Below are 24,344 nucleotides of genomic sequence, written 5' to 3'. Positions count from 1 at the left end.
GGGATGGCGGGACTGACATATCAAGAAAGACTGGATCAACTGGGCTTGTATTCACTGGAGTTCAGAAGAATGAGAGGGGATCTCATAGAAACGTTTAAAATCCTGACAGGTTAGATGCAGGAAGAATGTTCCCAATGTTGGGGAAGTCCAGAAATAGGGGTCACAGTCTAAAGACAAGGGGTAAGCAATTTAGGACCGAGATGAGGAGAAACTTCTTCACCTAGAGAGTGGTGAACATGTGGAATTCTCCACCACAGAAAGTTGTTGAGGCCAATTCACTAAATATATTCAAAAAGGAGTTGATGCTGTCCTTACTACTCGGGGGATCAAGGGGTATGGCGAGAAAGCAGGAATGGGTTGCTGAAGTTGCATGTTCAGCCATTAACTCATTGAATGGCGGTGCAGGCTCGAAGGGCCGAATGGCCTATTCCTGGACGTATTTTCTATGTTTCTATGTTTCTATCCAAATTTTCAATGACTGATGTACCATGACATCCAGGTCTCATTGCATCTCTCCTTTCCCTAATCTGCCGCCATTAAGATAATATTCTGCCCTCAAGTTTTTGCCACCAAAGTGGATAACCTCTCATTTATCCACATTATACTGCGTCTGCCATGCATTTTCCCACTCATCTAACCTATCCAAGTCACCCTGCAGCCTCTTAGCATCCTCCTCGCAGCTCACACCGCCATCAGGCTTAGTGTCATCTGCAAACTTGGAGATTTTACACTGAATTCCTTCATTTCAATCATTGATGTATATTGTAAATAGCTGGGGTCCCAGCACTGAGCCCTGCAGCACCCCACTAGTCACTGCCTGCCTTTCTGAAAAGGACCCGTTTATCCCAACTCTCTGCTTCCTGTCTGCCAACCAGTTCTCTATCCACGACAATACATTACCCCCAATACCATGTGCTTTAATTTTGCACACCAATCTCTTGTGTGGGACCTTGTCAAAAGCCTTTTGAAAGTCCAAATACACCACATCCACTGGTTCTCCCTTGTCCACTCTACTAGTTACATCCTCAAAAAATTCTCGAAGATTTGTCAAGCATGATTTCCTTTTCATAAATCCATGGACCGATCCTGTCACTGCTTTCCAAATGCACTGCTATTTCATCTTTAAGAATTGATTCCAACATTTTCCACACAACTGATATCAGGCTAACTGGTCGATAATTACCGATTTTCTCTCTCCCTCCTTTTTAAAAAAGTGGTGCTACATTAGCTACCCTCCAGTTCTTAGGAACTGATCCAGAGTCGATAGACTGCTGGAAAATGATCACCAATGCATCCACTATTTATGGGGCCACTTCCTTATGTGCTCTGGGATGTAGACTATCAGGCCCTGGCGATTTATCAGCCTTCAATGCCATCAATTTCCCTAACACAATTTCCTGACTAATAAGGATTTCCTTCAGTTCCTCCTTCTCACTAGACCCTCGGTCCCCTAGTATTTCCAGTAGGTTATTTGTGTCTTCCTTCGTGAAGACAGAACCAAAGTATTTGTTCAATTGGTCTGCCATTTCTTTGTTCCCCATTATAAATTCACCTGATTCTGACTGCAAGGGACCTGCGATTGTCTTTAGATATTTATAGAAGCTTTTGCAGTCAGTTTTTATGTTCCCAGCAAAGCTTCTTCTCATACTCTATTTTCCCCCTCCTAATTAAACCCTTTGTCCTCTTCTGCTGAATTCTAAATTTCTCCCAGTCCTCAGCTTTGCTGCTTTTTCTGGCCAATTTATATGCCTCTTCCTTGGATTTAACACGATCCTTAATTTCCCTTGTTAGCCACGTTTGAGCCACCTTCCCCGTTTTATTTTTACTCCAGACAGGGATGTACAATTGTTGAAGTTCATCCATGTGATCTTTAAATATTTGCCATTGCCTATCCACCATCAACCCTTTAAGTATCACTCGCCAGTCTATTCTAGCCGGTTCACGTCTCATATCATCGAAGTTACCTTTCCCGAAGTTCAGGACCCTAGTCTCTGAATTAATTGTGTCACCCTCCATCTCAATAAAGAATTCTACCATATTATGGTCACTCTTTCCCAAGGGGCCTCGCACAACAAGATTGCTAATTAGTCCTTTCTCATTACACATCACCCAGTCTAGGATGGCCAGCCCTCTAATTGGTTCCTCGACATATTGGTCTCGAAAACCATCCCTAATACAGTCCAGGAAATCCTCCTCCACCGTATTGCTACCAGTTTGGTTAGCCCAATCTATATGTCGATTAAAATCGCCCATGATAACTGCTGTACCCTTATTGCATGCATCCCTAATTTCTTGTTTGATGCTGTCCCCAACCTCACTACTACTGTTTGGTGGTCTGTACGCAACTCCCACTAACATTTTCTGCCCTTTGCTATTCCGCAGCTCTACCCATACAGATTCCACATCATCCAAGCTAATGTCCTTCCTTACTATTGCGTTAATTTCCTCTTTAACCAGCAACGCTACCCCACCTCCTTTTCCTTTCTGTCTATCCTTCCTGAATGTTGAATACCCCTGGTTGTTGAGTTCCCAGCCTTGGTCACCCTGGAGCCATGTCTCCGTGATGCCAATTATATCATATTTGTCAATAGTTGCCTGTGCAGTTAATTAGTCCACCTTATTATGAATATTCCTTGCATTGAGGCACAGAGCTTTCAGGCTTGTCTTTTTAAACACACTTTGTCCATTTAGAATTTTGCTGTAATGTGGCCCTTTTTGATTTTTACCTTGGATTTCTCTACCCTCCACTTTTACTTTTCTTCTTTCTATCTTTTGCTTCTGCTCCCATTCTACTTCCCTCTGTCTCCCTGCATAGATTCCCATCCCCCTGCCATATTAGTTTAACCCCTCCCCAACACCACTGGCAAACACTCCCCCAAGGACATTGGTTCCGGTCCTGCCCAGGTGCAGGCTGTCCAGTTTGTACTGGTCCCACCTCCCTCAGAACCGGCTCCAATATCCCAGGAATTTGAATCCCTCCCTCTTGCATCATTCCTCAAGCCGCGTATTCATCTGAGCTATCCTGCAATTCCTACTCTGACTAGCACGTGGCATTGGTAGCAATCCTGAGATTACTACTTTTGAGGTCCTATTTTTTAATTTAACTCCTAGCTCCCTAAATTCAGCTTGTAGGACCTCATCCCATTTTTTTACCTATATCGTTGGTACCTATATGCACCACGACAACTGGCTGTTCGCCCTCCCCCTCCAAAATGTCCTGCAGCCGCTCTGAGACATCCTTGACCCTTGCACCAGGGAGGCAACCTACCATCCTGGAGTCTCGATTGCAGCCACAGAAATGTCTATCCATTCCACTTACATAGAATCCCCTACCACTATAGCTCTCCCACTCTTTTTCCTGCCCACCTGTGCAGTAGAGCCACCCATGGTGCCATGAACTTGGCTGCTGCTGCCCTCCCCTGGTTAGTCAACCCCCCCAACAGCACTCAAGGCAGTGTATCTGTTTTGGAGGGGCTTGTCCGCAGAGGACTACCTTGCTTCCACTGCTCTTCCTGATGGTCACCCATTCCCTATCTACCTGAGTAACCTTTAGCTGCGGTGTGACCAACTTACTATTCATGATATCCTCAGCATCGCGGATGCTTCAGAGTGAATCCATGCACAGCTCCAGTGCTGCAATGTGGTCTGTCAGGTGCTGCAGCAGGATACACTTCTTGCACATGTAGTCGTCAGGGACACTGGAAGCGTCCATGAGTTCCCACATAGCACAGGAGGAGCATGACACGGGTCTGGGCTTCTCCTGCCATGACTTAAGCCTTAAATTAACTTAATTTGGCAACAATGCCAATGTTTATCTACTGATAAAGGAAAAGAAAAAGAAGAAAAACTACTCACCAATCACCAGCCAATCACTTACTCCCTTGGCTGTGACGTCAACCTTCGATTTCTTTTTGCTTCTTTTTTGCCTTCTCTCCCTGCACCAGCTGGCCTCCTCGATGACTCACCGCCGCTCCGACTGTTGGGCCTTTATCGGCCTCCCTGGACTCCTGCGCCGCCTCCTCGACGACCCACCGCCGCTCCGACTGTTGGGCCTTTATAAACCGCCTTGGACTCCCGCTCGCTATCCTTCGACAGACCTCTGCGATGAATATCCCGCCCTATGTACCGTCCGGTGACCATCGGCGGCACTTTGGGCAGCACTTGGGCGGGCGGAGGCCTTGATGAAAATCGGCCCCATGGACTATGTGCAGCAGGCACCTCATAGCACTGGAGAAGTACCACCAACGCTGCCCCCGCAAGATCCTGCAAATCCTCTGGGAGGACAGACGCACCAACGTCGGTGTTCTCGCACAGGCCAACATCCCCAGCATCGAAACATTGACCGTGCTCGATCAGCTCCAATGGACGAGCCACATCGTCCACATGCCTGACACGAGACTCCCAAAACAAGCGCTCTACTTGGAACTCCAACACGGCAAGCGAGCCCCAGGTGGGCAAAGGAAACGCTTCAAGGACACCCTCAAAGCCTCCTTGAAAAAGTGCAACATCCTCACCGACACCTGGGAATTCCTGGCCCAAGACTGCTGAAAATGGAAAAGAAGCATCCGGGAAGACGCCGAACACCTTGAGTCTCTTCGCAGGGAGCAAGCGGAGGCCAAGCTTAAACTTGGAAGGAGCGCAAGAGTATCCAACGTCCTTCAACCACCGTCTGCCTCACCTGTGACAGAGATTGTCGGTCCTGCATCGGCTCATCAGTCACGTGAGAACTAATTTTTAGTGTGGAAGCAAGTCATCCTCGACCCTGAGTGACTGCCTAAGAGATAGAGATGCCAGGCTCATGTGGTATCCACAGAACCTAACCCAATCCCTACAGACCTGAGTATTACTGCCAACTGCATCTCACTGTAAATCACACTCTTCCGAACCTGAAGAGAAATGTCCTTGCTTGTGCTTTGCATAAAGTTCTACTTTCCTGGCAGTTAACTTTTATTGTTCTGATAGAGCATGTGACAGTACTGGTTTTCTCCCATCAGTAAAACTATAATAAAGCAATTTGAAACATAATTTTGCAATAAGCTGGAGGTACACTACATTTTGCAGAAGTGGTCTCTCACCTCTTAGCATCAGCATACTCAGGAGTCAGCTCACCATCTGGATTCATAAATTATGCTGCCACTTTCACATCAATGCACATAAAACTACTTTACATTGATGTGAAAGAAATAATAATCATCATCATCATAGGCAGTCCCTCAGAATCGAGGAAGACTTGCTTCCACTCCTAAATTGAGTTCTTTGTTGACTGAACAGTCCAATGCGAGAACCACAGACACTGTCACAGGTGGGACAGACATTCGTCCGGGGCAGGGTGGAGTGGGACTGATTTGTCGCACTCTCCTTCCGCTGCCTGTGCCTGACCTCTTCACACTCGCGGCGTTGAGATTCGAAAAGCTCAACGCCCCCCCGGATGCACTTTCTCCACCTAGGGCGGTCTTCGGCCAGGGACTCCCAGGTGTCAGTGGTGATGTCGCACTTTACCAGGGAGGCTTTGAGGGTGTCCTTGTAATGTTTCCGCTGCCATGAAGGAGCTCTGCATAGAGCAATTGCTCAGGGAGTCTCGTGTCTGGTGTGCGAATTATGTGGCCTGCCCAGCGAAGCTGATCGAGTGTGGTCAGTGCTTCAATGCTGGAAATGTTAGCCTGGACTAGAACACTGATGTTGGTGCGCATGTCCTCCCAGGAGATTTGCAGGATCTTGCGGAGACATCGTTGGTGATACATCTCCAGCGACTTGAGGTGTCTTCTGTACATCGTCCATGCCTCTGATCCATGCACGAGGGTGGGTATTACTACAGCCCTGTAGACCATGAGCTTGGTGGTAGATTTGAGGATCTGGTCTTCAAACATTCTTTTCCTCAGGCGTCCAAAGGCTGCACTGGTGCACTGAAGGCGATGTTGAATCTAGCTTCAATGGCAGAAAATACTGAAATAATTAAATGAATCCTTTTTAGACTCGGAATTTGATGATTAGGCCTTTCTTGACTAGTTGCAATGTGAAAGTGTGGTAGCTTGTGGTAGCCAGTTATTTTCGTTAAACATACTTTATCCAAATATAGTTAGGTTTTCATGTGTGCAACCGGGACAGACATAAACCACCAGGATAACAGCCATTTTCTTTGACTTTATAGGGTCCATTTTACAATGAGCACTGCTAGTGAGGAGCCTCAGTCCAGGCTACTCATATTGGGAAATTTCAGGTCTGCTGGCCACAATTTAGTGTCCATTAAAATTAATGGATGGAATGAAAAAAAATAAACAGATGGAAAATCATTGGTAGCGTGCGACAACTTCCTGACATACATGGCTGATAGCCGAGACCTCGAGATGGTCACAACCATTCATAAAATCACCCCTTATGTTAAATACTTTCAAAGCATCAATATGGTTACAAAATTTAGTCTATCTCCAAAAATGTAAAAAATGTCAATATGCCGTGTTTGCTTTAAACCAAATCTAAGTTAAAATCCTTCAATAACCCTTTCCTTTAAATTCTATCTACTGTTCTTACTTTCTTTAGCTTATATATTTACAGGTCATGTAAATGGCAGCCACCCACCGACCAGAATATACAGGTACAGGTACTCCGTTTACAAAATGCAGTGTTAGCATTAAGCATTGCCAATTTTTCTAAGAACTACAGGTGAGGAGTCTCGCCCATTGGCAGTACATAATCTGGAAATCATGGGCCCTCTACCACAATTTGCCGATGTGCACAGCTGCCAAGTGAAGCACCTTGCAGTAGCACATATTCAGAAAATATACCTTGATGTGTAAAACTGCCTCTTTAAACATCAGATGCTCAGCCGGTTAAGGTAGTGAGTAACTGACCCATACAGACCAGAAAGATTCCAAAGGCTAGAAATTCGTGAGTTTAGCGCCACCTGTTTCCACCAGATTTGGTGAGAGAATGGTGGCTGCCCCTCTTCCGCCAGCTGCTAGCGGCTCCCGTGGTGGCCGACATTTTTGAATGGCCGGCAGCGCTGCCGATATCAGAGTTCACTAAAATCATGGAAATGATGCAGATCGTGACATTAGTGAGTGTGCAATGCCCGATCTGTGAGTTTGGAGTTCGCCGTTCAACTTGCCAATGTTTCTTCAGTGTGATGAGCTAAGCAAGTGTCGACAAGCAGAAAGGAGGCTCCAGCGGTGGTATTTAAAGGGATCATCAGTAACTACTTGCACCTGACATGTTTCTTCAGTTTGAATGGCTCTGTGCAATTTTCTGCAACTCCAACAGCTTTATTAACTTTTTTCAATATTCTAAGGTAACAGGGAGTGTTGCTGCAAGTGGAGAATGCCTTCATTCTGATTTAATGGCTTCTGCTCACAACATTTGCTTACAGTTATGGGGACTCTTCTTGCAGTCCTCCTCGCGCAGGAGAGGGAGCAAAGGCAGTGATGAAGAGGAGAAGATGCACACAGAGGGAAGAGAAGGAGGGCCAGGAGGGCTCTCAACAGGATGCCTTGCCCAGTGTCTTCCGAGAGCAATTCTCTTATCTCCATTTAAGCAAAAAGCAGTGTATTAGGAGGCTACAATTTCACCAAGGAGGTGGTCACAGAACTCTTCCACCTCCTGCAACCAAACCTGCAGCCTGGGAGCAGGGAGACCACGGCTCTCCCAATGGCCCTCAAGGTCACCGTGGCCCTTAATTCCTTCACCAGTTGAGCCTTCAAGTCTGCAGCAGGAGACATAGCTAACATCTCATTGTCCACCGCCATTGCTGCATTAGGGAGGTATAGAGGCTCTCTATGCCAGGAGAAGGGACTACATACTCTCATTGAGCAGAAATAAGTAGGACAAGCGTGCATGTGGCATGGCCAAGGTGGCAGGCTTCCCCATGGTGCAGGGTGCCATTGACTGCACCACAAGCTTTGTGGGCGCCTTATAACAAGCCTGAAATTTTACGTAACCGCAAAGGCAATCATTCGCTTAATGTGCAGTTGGTGTGTGTTTCATCATGTGTCAGTGCGGAGTGCCAGCAATCTTCCAGCCACCACATCAAACCTGAGGGCGGCTGCTCGGAGAAAAGGGCTATCTGCTCTGAACCTGACTGATGAATCTCCTCTGCAACCCCAACACTCGTGTCCAGAACTCATATAAGGAGAGCCATGCTGCCACCAGGAACACCATCGAGCAGACCATCAGATTACTGAAGCAATGGTTCCACTGTCTTGACTGTTCGGGAAGAGGCCGCTAGTACATGTTGGAGTGAGTGGTCCATTTCAGGGTGGTCTGATGCATGGTTCACAACTTGGCCATCATGAGGGCGCAGCCTTTGCCAGCAGGGATTGCGGGACCATCTCAGGAGGTGGATGAGGGAGAGGAGGAGGAGGAGGTGGAGGAAGAAGAGGAGCAAGAGGACGAGGATGAAGAGGGAGGGAGGAGGCAGGTAGCCAAACTCTTTCTCGATGGGCTGTCCGTGAACGCCTCATCAGACTCCGATTCCAATGAATGAAACCCCAGATGCCTGTTGCTCACCACATCCCCATCATACCATCCCTGTGTCACAGAATACCACTGCGTCCTACTGGCACAAAGCTGAAATGAGAGATACCACAAAAGATTCCAAACAAAATTAATAAATTTATCAAAAATTAATTTGCACATATTTACACAAATGTTATGAACTAATCACCCTTTTGCAATCCCTTAGTGCCTGTTGTTCGGGTGCCCTTTCCTGTCCTAGCGCCCCTACGAAATGCTCCCCCAGTGGCTGCAGCATGGCTGGTGGAAGGCTGCTGAGTTTCCATGAGGGACACTTCAGATGGCCTTGCAGGACGACCTCGAGTAGCTCTGGCCCTAGAAGACCCGGCTGCAGAATGCACCACTTCGGCATTTGAGGCAGCAGTCTGGGCTGGCTGGTTAACAGACAGCGACAAGGGCAATGGCGAGTGGCGGTGGTGGGAACAGGAATACTGCCATCCTGAGGGAGGACAACAGTGTTCTGCTCCACTGACCCACTGCCACGTCCCCAGGGCAGCACGTCTGCATTCCTAGCAATCTATTGGAGCACAGATTTGCTGGGCTGCTACGACACCCTGCAGGCCCAGGTCAACAATAGTAAATCCAGCCACGATGGCAGCAGTTCAAGCTTGGTTAACATCAAGCTGAGATTGCATAAGAGCAGTCCACAACAGCTCTGAGATAGTGGGTAACTTCCACCGATGCTGCAATGGCAGCCGCACATCGGCCATCACACGAAGCATCACTTCTGTGTTGAAACTGTCTCTTCGGGATTCTTCCATCATTTTCAGCCTAGAAATTCTGGGCTCAAGCTCTGCACAGAGCCTCATGCAATGTTGGAGGTGGACTCCTCTGTGCTCCTTGACATTGCAAAGAGGCTCTCTGGCAGATGTGCCATTGCACCAAGCAATTTGGTGTGCATGCCCATCAACCTTCTTGTGAAGGTCACTCCATCGAGGTTCTCATCTGAGTTCTGTGCAGCAGAACTCGCCCTCCAGGAAACTGGCCCCCAAGCTACCCTTTCCCCTGGCATTGCCACAGCCCACTTATGAAGAAGGGTTGAGCAGGTTGGGCCTATACACATTGGAGTCTAGAAGAATGAGAGGTGATCTTATTGAAACATATAAGATAATGAGGGGGCTTCACAGGATAGATGCAGAGAGGATGTTTTCCCTTGTGGGGAAATCTAGAACACGGGGGCATTGTTTAAGAATAAGGGGTCACCCATTTAAACTGGAGATGAGGAGGAATTTCTTCTCTCTGAGGGTTGTGAATCTGTGGAATTCTCGACCCCAGAGAGCTGTGGAGGCTGGATCATTGAATATATTTAAGGTGGAGATAGACAGATTTTTGAACATTAAGGGAGTCAAGGGTTATGAGGAGCGGGCAGGGAAGTGGGGTGGAGGCCAAGTTCAGATCAGCCATGATCTTATTGAATGGTAGAGTAGGCTTGAGGGGCCAAATGGCCTACTCCTGCTCCTATTTATTATGTTCTAATGATCCCACTTCTATACTAGCCTCTAAAGCCAGTTTCTGAGCTATTAGAAACTAAAGATACCTAAAAATGTAAATGGTTATGCGATTAAAACTGTGACATGAAAATGCTGTTTTTAAATTGTTATGTCTGAATTGCAGACAGAAAGTCTCCTTAGACCAGATAGATGCTTATAAATGCTAATATTTTGGCTTCCTATGGAGGGTATAGTATTATGTACTATATACAATCTTCCTGTTTCTAAGCCAAGACTTAACCTTGTTTATGTATTTTATGTATAATGCTAAGGTAGGATTTGAAGTTAGCTTAACCCAATAGCTTGCGAAGATAATAGAAGGAAACTTGGGGAAATTAACATAATCATTTACTACGTCATAAAAAAGATAACACTCTGAAGCAAACATATTTTTGGCTTGGGCCTCATGAGATCAAAGGCAGGATATGGACAAAAGAGATAAGACACGAATTTCAAAGGAAAGCATCTTCAGGAAAGTATAAACAAAAGGACATGTGGCCAAAATCGTAAGACATCTTTAGGGCGGGCTTTGACACAAGAATCGAGACAAAGAACATGATATGTCATTGGGTATTACGGTTTTAGGGGAACTTCTATAGGTCAAAAAGTCTTGTCAATATCCCGGTTCAGTCCCACCCCTAAAAATAGAATAAAAGTGACCTCCTGAATGCATGTACTCACAGACACAAAAGAGAGAGAGAGAGAGAGAGAGAGAAGGAGGCTTCAGGCAGAAGCAAGAGAGAGAGAGAGGAGGCTCACAGATGGAAGAGAGGAAGAACGAGAGAGAAGTTCTAGATGAAAAGAAGAGAATTGCTCACGTGTGCCAACCGTATGTTCGATCGGCTCAGTATCAACTACTTGTTATGGTCGTATGTTTTTGCTGTATAACTGAAGTGTTATATTCCATCTTAAACTCTGATTAAACACAATATACCCACGATATTGGTTTGCACTCGAACCTGATTATTTAAAGTGACCAGAGATAGTCATAAAGGTATTATTTCTAACAGCTGATGTCGTCATCATCGTCTCCTCCTGCTCCTCGTCTCCTCCCCCTCTCCCTCTCATGCATGCCTCAGGGTCAGGCTGGTCTGATACTTGTTGTTGATTATCTGAAAGCAGAAAGGCACAAGCGTCGGGTTATGGCGAGGGAAGCGGAGGGTGGCTGGGGGGGCGGGGGAAGCAAAATATGCATTCATATAACATCAGCAGCTTGAAAGTGAGAAGAGATTGTGGGATGACGGGGGAAGTGGGATGTGAGAAGGAGTATTAGGAAGAACCATACCATTGTTGTCCCCAAGGGATTGAACCTCACCGGTTGCCGCGGCCTCTTATGATCTGCCGCCCAATCATGTCCAACTCTCTCTCCTCCAGCTGGCTGAGGTCATGGATGTTAGCCTGTACCCTGCGTGCCTGCTGCTGCTCCTTCTGGTTATGCGCGACCTTAATCTGCAAGAGGAAGAGAAGTGTGTGAGTGAGTGTGGTGGAATGCGTTTGGGTGATTGGCTTGCCATAGTTGAATAGCTATTAGTGTGTGCAAAGTGTGAGATGTGGGTGTGAGTGTTGCAGCAGTGGTAAGATTGTGAGGGTGCAGTGAAGCCATGATTGTGAGGTGTGAGTGTTGCTAGGTAGAGATTGTTGGTAGGTGAGTGCTGGGGTTGTGGTGCATTGAGTAGTGTGTGAAGCTTGTGGTGCAGATGGTGGGATATGGCATTTGCTGAATCCTTCACTCACCTTGACCATTCATGTGAGGTCATTAAATTTCTTTCGGCACTGGATGGCTGACCTTGGCACCATAGTGCTGGCTGTGACATAGGCTATCCCCTGCCAGATCATTCGAGGTGTGTGGTGAGAGCTTCCTGCCAACGTGTGAGAAGAGGACAGCCTGCCTCCTCTCCACAGCCACAATCAGTGCCTCAAAGCCGTTGGAAAATCTGCATGCTCTCTCCCTTTGATGAGGCTCCACCATGGCTTTGCACTACTTTCTTCTTGCATTTACAGCTCTCAGTGGCTTGACAATGAGGTGCTGTAGCATCAATGCATTTTCCCTTGAAGTACTGAATAAAGCCTGTGGCAAACTTGACTAGGAATTAGACTGGACCCGATATTGGCCCATCTGATGAACAGTTAGCCAGTGAGCAGCAGTTTAATGCAGAAATCAAGACTATGCCATTATTGTATTCCCCAGCATGCAAACAGCAATGGGTAGATCATTAGCATTTCAAATTTATTCTAAGCAGTTAAGTTGCTAATCACTGCAAAACAACAATAGCCAAATTTTAAATGGCACTATCACCGGTAATTTCCTGGGGCATCTCTCGATCAGCCACCATAACTCCAACGGAAGATCAGCAACAACCCTATTTACACATCTATCTGCGGTTTCCGCTGATCTGCCACCAAAGCTCGGAGGAAATTCCGGACCTGTCACTTTCCACAGTTTTACTGTAGATGGAGTTAGTCATTTACATACATTCTAACTTGTCCTCGGGTCGTCCTCCTTCCAGTAACGACAGGTAGCAAATAATTTCCTTCAGCTGAACTACATCTGACTCATCAGTGCTGGCAAGAGAAGATGTTACAGAAGGAGACGAGATTTCTTTAATCATCTGCAGCTCACTCTTGGTTTCAGAGCTCTTCAGTCCTAAAAAATAAAATGAAACACGGTTTTTTAAATAACTTTGGCAGATGCAAGTTTTTGTTCACTAATTCATTGAGGACAAAATTCTTTTGCAGTTTTTAAAGTGCACAAAGGCTTTCTATTCAAGACAAAAATAATGTACATTTTCAAATGTTTGGTTATTACAAAATTGAAGCAGAAAGAAACAGATTGGGGTCAACAAATTTGCTGTTGCAATGCTGAGATTAGGAAAGCTCAACACTGATTGAGTAGCATCTTTTGTATCTGTTTTTATCGTCTCTTCAGAATGCAAACAGTTTTATCCCCACTGTCCTCCACTTCCCTTCATTTATCCTAGATTACTCAGGCCACAGGTAGAGCATAGTGTGTAGTTGCACCACATTATAGAAAGAACATTAAAAGCCATACCGAGCATACTGCATTAATCGACCAGGATGATGCTAGGGATGGATACTATAGTTATGGGGAAAGAATTGAGATACTAGGGTTATTTAGACTGAAGCACTGAAGTCTAAGAGGAGGTTTTTAAAATTAAGAATGATTTTAACAGGGTGAATAAGGAAAGACTACTTCCTCTGGTTCGGGAATCAGTGACAAGCGTCAGCAAGTTAAAATTGACATGAGGAGGGGAGAAATTTCTTTGCACAGAGTTTTTAGAGCATAGAATGCTTTGCTATCGAGATTAGTTAATGCTAAGAATAGTGCATTTTTAAGGCAAAAGTAAATAAACATTTGAAGCAGGCAAAGGTACGGGCAGAGGGAGGGCTGCGTAATCTTCACCTTCACAGCTTGAGTGATAAACTGCCAGAGCACATCACCCGCTTGTTATAGAACATTCCCAATTTTAATTTCTACTAAAATGAATGAAAATGGAAATCCAGCGGGTTCTTTAACAATGAGCGTTCTACCAGTTTACCACCCAAGTGGTGAAAGTGAAAATTCTCCAGGCTATTCCCAGAGAGTCAGCATGAATGGATGCAGAGGCAGCAGAGAATTGAGACAGAATTCCAGGTGGCAATTCTTTCTGGGTTGTAACTCTCCACTCTTCTATATTTATTGAGCTGAACTGCTTGCGGCCCTTTCCTTCATGAGATTCATTGAAGTCCCCAAAATAATGATCATGCGTAATGCCCTAATATTTGTGCCGGCGGAGGGCATTGGAATAGAATCAAGGGAAGCTCCATGAGAGCAGTGACCATTAAATAGCTCCAGGAAGGAATTTTATTTTGTAATGTCTACCTACCTATTTACTCCAGTGTTTTTGATAGACATTTTGTCATACTTTTGAATTTCTTTTAAATATTATTTATGGGAAAATAAATTGGCAGCAATTTATTCTCTCTCTTTAAAATAAAATTGTTGGCAGTGCATGATAATGTTTTTTGTTAAATGTCAGCCTTGGTTCAGTGGTAGCACTCTTGCCTCTGAGTCAGAAGGTCATGTGTCCTTTCCCTACTCCAGAGACTTGAGCACAGCCTTAGGCTGAACTTCAGTACAGAATTGAGGGAGTGCTGCACAGTTGGAGGTGCCATCTTTTGGTTGAGATGTTAAACCGAGGCCACGTCTGACTGACGTAAAAGATTCTTTGTCATTATTCACAGGGGAGTTTTCCCCGGTGTCCTGGCCAACATTTATCCCTCAAACAATAGCATTAAAGTAGATTATCTAGTCATTTATCTTACTGTTGCTTGTAGGACCTTGCTATGTGCAAATTGGCTGTTGTTTTTCCCTACATTACAGCAGTGACTACACTTCAAAATGAATTCATTGGCTATGCAGCACTTTGGGACATGCTGAGGTGGTGTAAGTTGCTATATAAATGCAAGTTCTTTCTTTCTTCACTATGATACAAGAGGCTTGCCAGGGAGATCAGCAGTCCAAAGAGCATTTTGCAGACCTTGACACATCTACTTACCAATGACCTCGGACAATTCTCCCCTAACCCTGCTACTGGTCAACAGCACAGAGCTTTCTCATCTGCAGCAAACTTACAACCTGGAGAAAGCAACGGCAATGGGTGGCAAAATTAACACTGCTCTCAGTAGTTGTGGCTATGTCTGATTCCAGGCTGGCACTGCAATATCAGCTACTGTGCTGCCTACAAATGCATCAATAGGATGAGTGATGCATTGATCGGCATGGCTAAGATTTCTATCTCCTTTCCCACTGAACACCATGGGGTAGATTGTCAACATGCCACACAGGCGTAAAACTGGTGTTGCAGATCGGCCGTCCGATATTCATTTCCAAGCTTACTTGTGATTCAACCAGCCTTCCCATAGCACGCTCCCTGTGCAAGCCTGCAGCTAACACAGGAAATATATTATAATTATTCAAATCAGCAGAGCCTGCTGAATCTACAGGCAAATCTATCAGCGAGTTGTGTGCAGGTTGCCATGATCACAGCCACATTTTCCTCTGATCAGGGAATCAGTATTAAGCAATAAAACAATGGTTGCTATGTATTTTCCATTTGCTTCAGTGTTCTTCACTAGCTGCCGTATAGTGCCTCATTTTACCATACTAGAGCAGGTGTGTTTAATTGGCAGTTGAGCATGTTATTCAAATGCCTGGACCATAAGAACATAAGAACACAAGAAATAGCAGCAGGAGTAGGCCATACGGCCCCTCGAGCCTGCTCCGCCATTCAATAAGATCATGGCTGATCTGATTATGGACACAACTCCACTTCCCCGCTCGCTCCCCATAACTCCTTAGCCCCTTATCGTTTAAGAAACTGTCTATTTCTGTCTTAAATTTATTCAATGTCCCAGCTTCCACAGCTCCCTGAGGCAGTGAATTACATAGATTTACAACTCTCTGAGAGAAGAAATTTCTCTTCATCTCAGTTTTAAATGGACGGCCCCATATTCTAAGATCATGCCCTCTAGTTCTAGTCTCCCCCATCAGTGGAAATATCCTCTCTGCATCCACCTTGTCAAGCCCCCTCATTATCTCATACGTTTCGATAAAATCACCTCTCATTCTTCTGAAAGCTCAACCTACTCAACCTTTCCTCATAAGTCAACCCCCTCATCTCTGGAATCAACCTAGTGAACCTTCTCTGAACTGCCTCCAAAGCAAGTATATCCTTTTGTAAGTATAGCCTTTCATGATGCTCTTCAATTTGTTTTCGCCAATGAAACCAAGTTTAGCTCTTCAGGTCTCCCATGATTCATAGACCCTGAATTCCAAATCATCCTTCCAATTAATCAATATTATTTTGAAAGTGGGATGCCTCGAAATGCACACAATGCGAGTAATTTTCCGAGTAGGTGCTGGTGGTAATTCCATGATTGGGCTCCTGGCAACAAAGAGCAGCAGTTTCAGGACAGAAAATCCCAGGCTGCAGGCCTTGAATATACTGACCTGTGGACCCTGAGTGCCACTCCTTGCTGGGAGCACCCGATTGCAGAAACAGCCCTAACTTAGTCTGATTTATGGTCTCAAGATGCATTTCTTAAATTTGATTTGCTTAATTTAGAATAGTTTCATATTGACAAGAAACCTTCAGGAATGATCTACAGTCACACTCAAGTTGTCCCTTCCCACCTTTGCTAATGTCCACCTTTCATCATGTGAACAAGTTACATGTTTATAGTTCCCATATGAACTGCCTCAAATTTACCTATATTTAAATCTAAATTTTTATTTTTTGGTCCTTCAGTTCAATTGATTCAGATCTCTGAATGCAATTTATTTCCTTTATAACTGTTGGCTAACTAAATAGTTTGGCGTCAATAGCAGATGCTACAATGTTAAGATGTCTTTATATGCTGCAGTCCATGTGGAGAAGGTATTCCGTAAATTCTATTTGATTGGGAAGTCCAAGATTTTGACAGAATGTCAATGAAGGAATGGCAATATACGTCCAAGTCATGATGTTGAGTGACTTATTGGTGATGTTTCAATGCACCTTCTGCCCTTATCCATCTAGTTTGTTTGGGAGATGCTATGAAGAAGGCTTGGTGATTTACTATGATGAATCCTGTAGATATTATGCACTGCAGCAAAGGTAAGCCCATGATGGAGAAGCTGGATATCTAAGCTTGTCCATGGGGTGCCAATCAAACAGACTGCTTTGTCTTGGATGGGATTATGCTTCTTGATTGTTGTTGCAGCTTCACCCATCCAGGAACATAGAAAGTGTTCCATCACACTCCTGACTTGTGCCTTGGAGTTGGTGCAGAGGCTTTAGGGAGTCAGGAGGTGAGACCTGCTCTAGTAGTCATGGCATTTTTTTTTGGTCTCGTTGAGTTTCTGGTCAATGGTGACCTCGAGAATGTTGATGGTAGGGGATTTGATGATGGTAATCCATTACAATTCAAGGGGTGGGAGGGCTGTTTAGGCTCCCTCTTATTGCCACTTGTGTGGCATAAATGTTACTTGCCAATTATTAGCCCAAGCCTGGGTGTTGCCCAGATCATGCTGTATGTGGGCATTGTCTGAACAATTGTGAATGGAGCTGAACACTGCAATCATCAGAGAACAGCCCCACTTCTGACCTTTTGATGGAGGGAACATCATTGATGAAGCAGCTGAAGATAATTTGGCCTATGACACTTCCCTGAAGAACTTCTGTAGTGATGTTCTGGGGCTGAGATGATTGGCCTCCAACACCCACAACAATTGTTCTTTATGCCAGGTACGACTCCACCACTGGACAGTTTGCTCTTGATCCCCGTTGACATCAGTTTTACTAGGGCTCCTTGGTGCCACACTCAGTCAAATACTGCCTTGATGTCAAGGGAAGTCATTTTCACCTCACGTCTGGAATACAGCCCGTGTCCATCTTTGGGCCTAGGCTGTAATGAAGTCTGGAGCCAAGTGGTCCTGGTGGAACCCAAACTAAGCATAAGTGATCAGGTTATTGGTGAGTACCACTTGATAGCACTGTTGACAACTCCATCTATCATTTTTCTGATGATTGGGAGTAGGCTGATGACACGGTAATTGGCTGGGTTGGTTTTGTCCTGCTTTTTGTGGACAGGACATATCTGGGCAATTTTCCAAATTGTCAGGTACCTACCAGTGTTATAGCTATACTGGAACAGCTTTGCTAATGGCATGACTAATTGTGGAGCACAGGTCTTTACCACTATAACCACGATGTTTTCAGGGCCCATAGCCTTTAGTGTGTCCACTGCACTCAGTCGTTTCTCAATGTCATGTAAAGTGAATTGAATTGGCTGAAAACTGGCATCTGTGATGGTGAGGACCTCAGGAGAAGGCAGAGAATGAAGAAGGTTCATGCACTCTGCACCTTCAGCTGAAGATGGTTGCAAATGTTTCAGCATGGTCTTTTGTACTCGCGTGTTGGGCTCATCATCATTGAGGATGGTGATGTCCATGGAGCCTCCTCCTCCTGTTAGTTGTTTAATTGGCCAGCACCATTCATGACTGCCTCCAGACAGTGCCTTTTAAATTATCTTCAGCTTTTGCATCCTATTGTCAAGTCAACTATTTGTCATTCATTCCATGGATCATAACCTTCTTTAAAATTTTCACTTGACAACCTTAGCCAAATGCCTTTTGAAAATCCAAGTAGAATATACCACTGGATAGCTCCAATCCTCTACTTTATCTCCTCAAAGAATTGTGAAACATTTGTGAGGCATGATCCACTTTTTCTAAATTGAATGCTGATGATTCCTTAAAGCATTTTTTTTTTAATTAGAATTGGTGCAATAATATGGTTCAACACAATTTATATTATGTCATCTGCAAATTGGTTGGCCGGACCTGGGTAAAACCAACAGCTAAAGGGAGGTGAGAACTGGTGCGTGAAAATGGTAAGGGTTTTTCCAGCACTGCTTCTAGGCCACGTGGAGCAGGAGTGCTCCCCTCCGGCTACCGAAGCTTACCCGCTTCCATCCCCCAGGATCCTGTGATCAGAGACACCCCCAGCCCCTGTGATCAGTAACCACCACCAACCTTGCGATCAGAGACCCTGCCAACTCCTGCGATCGGAGACCCCCAAACCCTGCAATCAGTGACCCCCCCAAAACCCTGCAATTAGTGACCCCCCAAACCCTGCGATCAGAGGCCCCCCCAACGCCTGCGATCAGAGACACCCCAAACCCTGCGACCAGTGACCCCCACAAACCCAGCGATCAGTGACCCCCCAAACCCTGCAATCAGTGACCCCCCAAACCCTGCAATCAGTGATCCCCAAAATCCTGCGATTAGTGACCCACCAAACCCTGCAATCAGTGACCCCCCCAAAACCCTGCAATTAGTGACCCCCAAACCCTGCGATCCTAGACCCCCCAAACCCTGCGATCGGAGACCCCCAACCCCTGCGATCGGAGACCCCCCAAACCCTGCGATCAGTGACCCCCCAAACCCTGCGATCGAAGACCCCCAAACCCTGCAATCAGTGACCCCCAAACCCTGCGATCGGAGACCCCCCAACCCCTGCGATCAGAGACCCCCCCAAACCCTGCGATCAGTGACCCCCCAAACCCTGCGATCGGAGACCCCCAAACCCTGCGATCAGAGACCCCCCCAACCCCTGCGATTGATAACCCCCCAAACCCTGCGATCAGTGACCCCCCAAACCCTGCAATCGGAGACCCCCAAACCCTGCGATCAGTGACCCCCCAAACCCTGCAATCAGAGACCCCCAAACCCTGCGATCAGTGACCCCCCAAACCCTGAGATCATAGACTCCCCCCAACCCCTGCGATCAGTGACTCCCCAAACCCTGCGATCAGTGACCCCCCAAACCCTGCGATCAGAGACCCCCCCAAACCCTGCGATCAGTGACCCCCAAATCCTGCGATCAGTGACCCCTCAAACCCTGCGATCAGAGACCCCCCAAACCCTGCGATCAGTGACCCCCAAACCCTGCAATCAGTGACCCCCCAACCCCTGCGATCGGAGACCCCCAAACTCTGCGATCAGTGACCCCTCAACCCCTGTGATCGAAGACCCCCAAACCCTGCGATCAGTGACCCCCCAAACCCTGCGATCGAAGACCCCCAAACCCTGCGATCAGTGACCCCCAAACCCTGCGATCGGAGACCCCCCAATCCCTGCGATCAGAGACCCCCCCAAACCCTGCGATCAGTGACCCCCCAAATCCTGCGATCGGAGACCCCCAAACCCTGCGATCAGAGACCCCCCAACCCCTGCGATCGATGACCCCCCAAACCCTGCGATCAGTGACCCCCCAAACACTGCGATCAGAGACCCCCCAAACCCTGCAATCGGAGACCCCCAAACCCTGCGATCAGTGACCCCCAAACCCTGCGATCAGTGACCCCCAAACCCAGCGATCAGAGACCCCCCAAACCCTGCGATCAGTGACCCCCAAACCCTGCGATCAGTGACCCCCCAACCCCTGCGATCGGAGACCCCCAAACCCTGCGATCAGTGACCCCCCCAACCCCTGCGATCGAAGACCCCCACAAACCCAGCGATCAGTGACCCCCCAAACCCTGCAATCAGTGACCCCCCAAACCCTGCAATCAGTGATCCCCAAAATCCTGCGATTAGTGACCCACCAAACCCTGCAATCAGTGACCCCCCCAAAACCCTGCGATTAGTGACCCCCAAACCCTGCGATCCTAGACCCCCCAAACCCTGCGATCGGAGACCCCCAACCCCTGCGATCGGAGACCCCCCAAACCCTGCGGTCAGTGACCCCCCAAACCCTGCGATCGAAGACCCCCAAACCCTGCAATCAGTGACCCCCAAACCCTGCGATCGGAGACCCCCCAACCCCTGCGATCAGAGACCCCCCCAAACCCTGCGATCAGTGACCCCCCAAACCCTGCGATCGGAGACCCCCAAACCCTGCGATCAGAGACCCCCCCAACCCCTGCGATTGATAACCCCCCAAACCCTGCGATCAGTGACCCCCCAAACCCTGCAATCGGAGACCCCCAAACCGTGCGATCAGTGACCCCCCAAACCCTGCAATCAGAGACCCCCAAACCCTGCGATCAGTGACCCCCCAAACCCTGCGATCAGAGACTCCCCCCAACCCCTGCGATCAGTGACTCCCCAAACCCTGCGATCAGTGACCCCCCAAACCCTGCGATCAGAGACCCCCCCAAACCCTGCGATCAGTGACCCCCAAATCCTGCGATCAGTGACCCCTCAAACCCTGCGATCAGAGACCCCCCAAACCCTGCGATCAGTGACCCCCAAACCCTGCAATCAGTGACCCCCAACCCCTGCGATCGGAGACCCCCAAACTCTGCGATCAGTGACCCCTCAACCCCTGTGATCGAAGACCCCCAAACCCTGCGATCAGTGACCCCCAAACCCTGCGATCGGAGACCCCCCAATCCCTGCGATCAGAGACCCCCCCAAACCCTGCGATCAGTGACCCCCCAAATCCTGCGATCGGAGACCCCCAAACCCTGCGATCGATGACCCCCCAAACCCTGCGATCAGTGACCCCCCAAACACTGCGATCAGAATCCTCCAAAACCCTGCAATCGGAGACCCCCAAACCCTGCGATCAGTGACCCCCCAAACCCTGCGATCAGTGACCCCCAAACCCAGCGATCAGAGACCCCCCAAACCCTGCGATCAGTGACCCCCAAACCCTGCGATCAGTGACCCCCCAACCCCTGCGATCGGAGACCCCCAAACCCTGCGATCAGTGACCCCCCCAACCCCTGCGATCGAAGACCCCCAAACCCTGCGATCAGTGACCCCTCAAACCCTGCGATCAGAGACCCCCCAACCCTGCGATCAGTGACCCCCAGCCCCTGCGATCAGAGACCCCCCAACTCCTGCGATCAGACACTGCCCCAACTCCTGCGATCAGAGACCCCCCCAACCCCTGCGATCAGAGACCCCCCCAACCCCTGCGATCAGAGACCCCCCAACCCCTGCGATCAGAGACCCCCCAACCCCTGCGATCAGAGACCCCCCCAACTCCCGCGATCGGAGACCCTCCAAACCCTGCGATCAGTGATCCCCAAACCCTGCGATCAGTGACCCCCCAAACCCTGCGATCAGCGACCCCCCAATCCCTGCGATCAGAGACCCCCAAACCCTGCGATCAGAGACCCCCCCCAACCCCTGCGATCAGAGACCGCCCCAACTCCTGCGATCAGTGACCCCCCAGCCCCTGCGATCAGAGACCCCCCTAACCCCTGCGATCAGAGACCCCCCCAACCCCTGTGATCAGAGACCCCCCAACCCCTGTGATCAGAGACCCCCCCCCCAACTCCTGCGATCAGAGACCCCCCCAACCCCTGCAATCGATGACCCCCCAAACCCTGCGATCAGTGACCCCCCAAACCCTGCGATCAGAGACCCCCCAAACCCTGCAATCGGAGACCCCCAAACCCTGCGATCAGTGACCCCCCAAACCCTGCGATCAGTGACCCCCAAACCCTGCGATCAGTGACCCCCAAACCCTGCGATCAGTGACCCCCAAACCCTGCGATCAGTGACCCCCCAACCCCTGCGATCGGAGATCCCCAAACCCTGCGATCAGTGACCCCCCAACTCCTGCAATCGAAGACCCCCAAACCCTGCGATCAGTGACCCCCCAAACCCTGCGATCAGAGACCCCCCAAACCCTGCGATCAGTGACCCCCAACCCCTGCGATCAGAGACCCCCCCAACTCCTGCGATCAGAGACTGCCCCAACTCCTGCGATCAGAGACCCCCCCAACCCCTGCGATCAGAGACCCCCTCAACCCCTGCGATCAGAGACCCCCCAACCCCTGCGATCAGAGACCCCCCAACCCCTGCGATCAGAGACCCCCCCAACTCCTGCGATCGGAGACCCTCCAAAACCCTGCGATCAGTGATCCCCAAACCCTGCGATCAGTGACCCCCCAAACCCTGCGATCAGCGACCCCCCAACCCCTGCGATCAGAGACCCCCTCAACCCCTGCGATCAGAGACCCCCCAACCCCTGCGATCAGAGACCCCCCAACCCCTGCGATCAGAGACCCCCCCAACTCCTGCGATCGGAGACCCTCCAAAACCCTGCGATCAGTGATCCCCAAACCCTGCGATCAGTGACCCCCCAAACCCTGCGATCAGCGACTCCCCAACCCCTGCGATCAGAGACCCCCAAACCCTGCGATCAGAGAACCCCCCCCAACCCCTGCGATCAGAGACCGCCCCAACTCCTGCGATCAGTGACCCCCCAGTCCCTGCGATCAGAGACCCCCCTAACCCCTGCGATCAGAGACCCCCCCCAACCCCTGTGATCAGAGCCCCCCCAACCCCTGTGATCAGAGACCCCCCCAACTCCTGCGATCAGAGACCCCCCCAACCCCTGCGATCAGAGACCCCCCAACCCCTGCGATCAGAGACCCCCCCCAACCCCTGCGATCAGAGACCCCCCAACCCCTGCGATCAGAGACTCCCCCAACCCCTGCGACCAGAGACTGCCCCAACTCCTGCGATCAGAGACCCCCCCCAACCCCTGCGATCAGAGACCCCCCAACCCCTGCGATCAGAGACCCCCCCAACCCCTGCGATCAGAGACCCCCCAACCCCTGCGATCAGAGACTCCCCCAACCCCTGCGACTAGAGATGCCCCCAACTCCTGCGATCAGAGACTGCCCCAACTCCTGCGATCAGAGACTGCCCCAACTCCTGCAATCAGAGACCCCCCCATCCCCTGTGATCAGAGACCCCCCCAACTCCTGCGATCGGAGATCCGCCCAAGCCCTGCGATCGGAGACCCACAATCCCTGCGATCAAACCCCCCTGCACCCCAGCAATCAGAGACACCCCCAACCCCTGTGTTCAGAAACCCACCCCAACCACTCCAATCGGCCCCACCCCCCAAGATCAACGACCTCTCACCGCCCCCTGCTCCCACCCCACCAGGATAGGACACCACACCACACAATCATCATCATAGGCAGTATCTCAAAATCGAGGTAGACTTGTTTCCACTCCAAAAGTAAGTTCTCAGGTGACTGAACAGTCCAATATGGGAATTATAGTCTCTGTCGCAGATGGGACTGACAATTGTTGAAGGAAAGGGTGGGTGGGTAGTCTGGTTTTCCGCACGCTCATTCCACTGCCTGCACTTGTTTTCTGCATGCTCTCAGCGACGAGACTTGAGGTGCTCAGCGCCCTCCTGGCTGCTCTTCCTCCACTTAAGCAGTGTTTGGACAGGGACTCCTAGGTATTGGTGAGGATATTGCACTTTATCAGGGAGGCTTTGAGGGTGTCCTTGAAACATTTCCTCTGCCCACCTGTGGCTTGCTTGCTGTGTAGGAGTTCCGAGTAGAGCGCTTGCTTTGGGAGTCTCGTTTCTGGCTTGCGAACAATGTGGCCCGCGCAACGGAGCTGGTCGAGTGTGGTCAGTGCTTCGATGCTGGGGATGTTGGCCTGATTGAGAACACTGACGTTGGTGCATCTGTCCTCCCAGAGGATTTGCAGGATCTTGCGGAGGCATTGCTGGTGTTATTTCTCCAGTGATTTGAGGTGTCTACTGTATATCGTCCACATCTCTGAGCCATACAGGAGGGCAGGTATTACTACAGCCCTGTAGACCATAAGCTTGGTGCCAGATTTGAGGGTCTGATCTTTGAACACTCTCTTCTTCAGGCAGCCGAAGGTAGCGCTGGCGCTCTGGAGCGGTGCTGAACCTGGTCGGCGATGTCTGCCCTTGCTGATAATAGGCTCCCAAGTTATGGAAAGTGGCCCACGTTGTCCAGGGCCACGCCGTGGATCTTGATGACTGGGGGGCAGTGCTGTGCGGTGAGGTC

The 24,344-nt window shown here is 48.9% G+C and overlaps 1 protein-coding gene across 3 annotated transcripts in view; it reads right to left on the bottom strand.

Moving 5' to 3' along the window:
- The window catches only part of dgkb (diacylglycerol kinase, beta), a 1,139,682-nt gene that overhangs the window by 997,993 nt on the left and 117,345 nt on the right, over positions 1–24,344 (bottom strand). For all 3 annotated transcript variants that reach the window (XM_070881012.1, XM_070881013.1, XM_070881014.1), the window contains exon 3: positions 12,469–12,639. In XM_070881012.1, coding sequence (XP_070737113.1) covers positions 12,469–12,639 — 171 coding nt within the window. The remainder of the gene's footprint in view (positions 1–12,468; positions 12,640–24,344) is intronic.

Source organism: Pristiophorus japonicus, chromosome 5 (genome assembly GCF_044704955.1).
Source record: "Pristiophorus japonicus isolate sPriJap1 chromosome 5, sPriJap1.hap1, whole genome shotgun sequence".
NCBI classification, from domain to species: domain Eukaryota; kingdom Metazoa; phylum Chordata; class Chondrichthyes; family Pristiophoridae; genus Pristiophorus; species Pristiophorus japonicus.
Note: the sequence above shows the minus strand (reverse complement) of the source record. Positions and strands in the feature narration are given on the sequence as shown.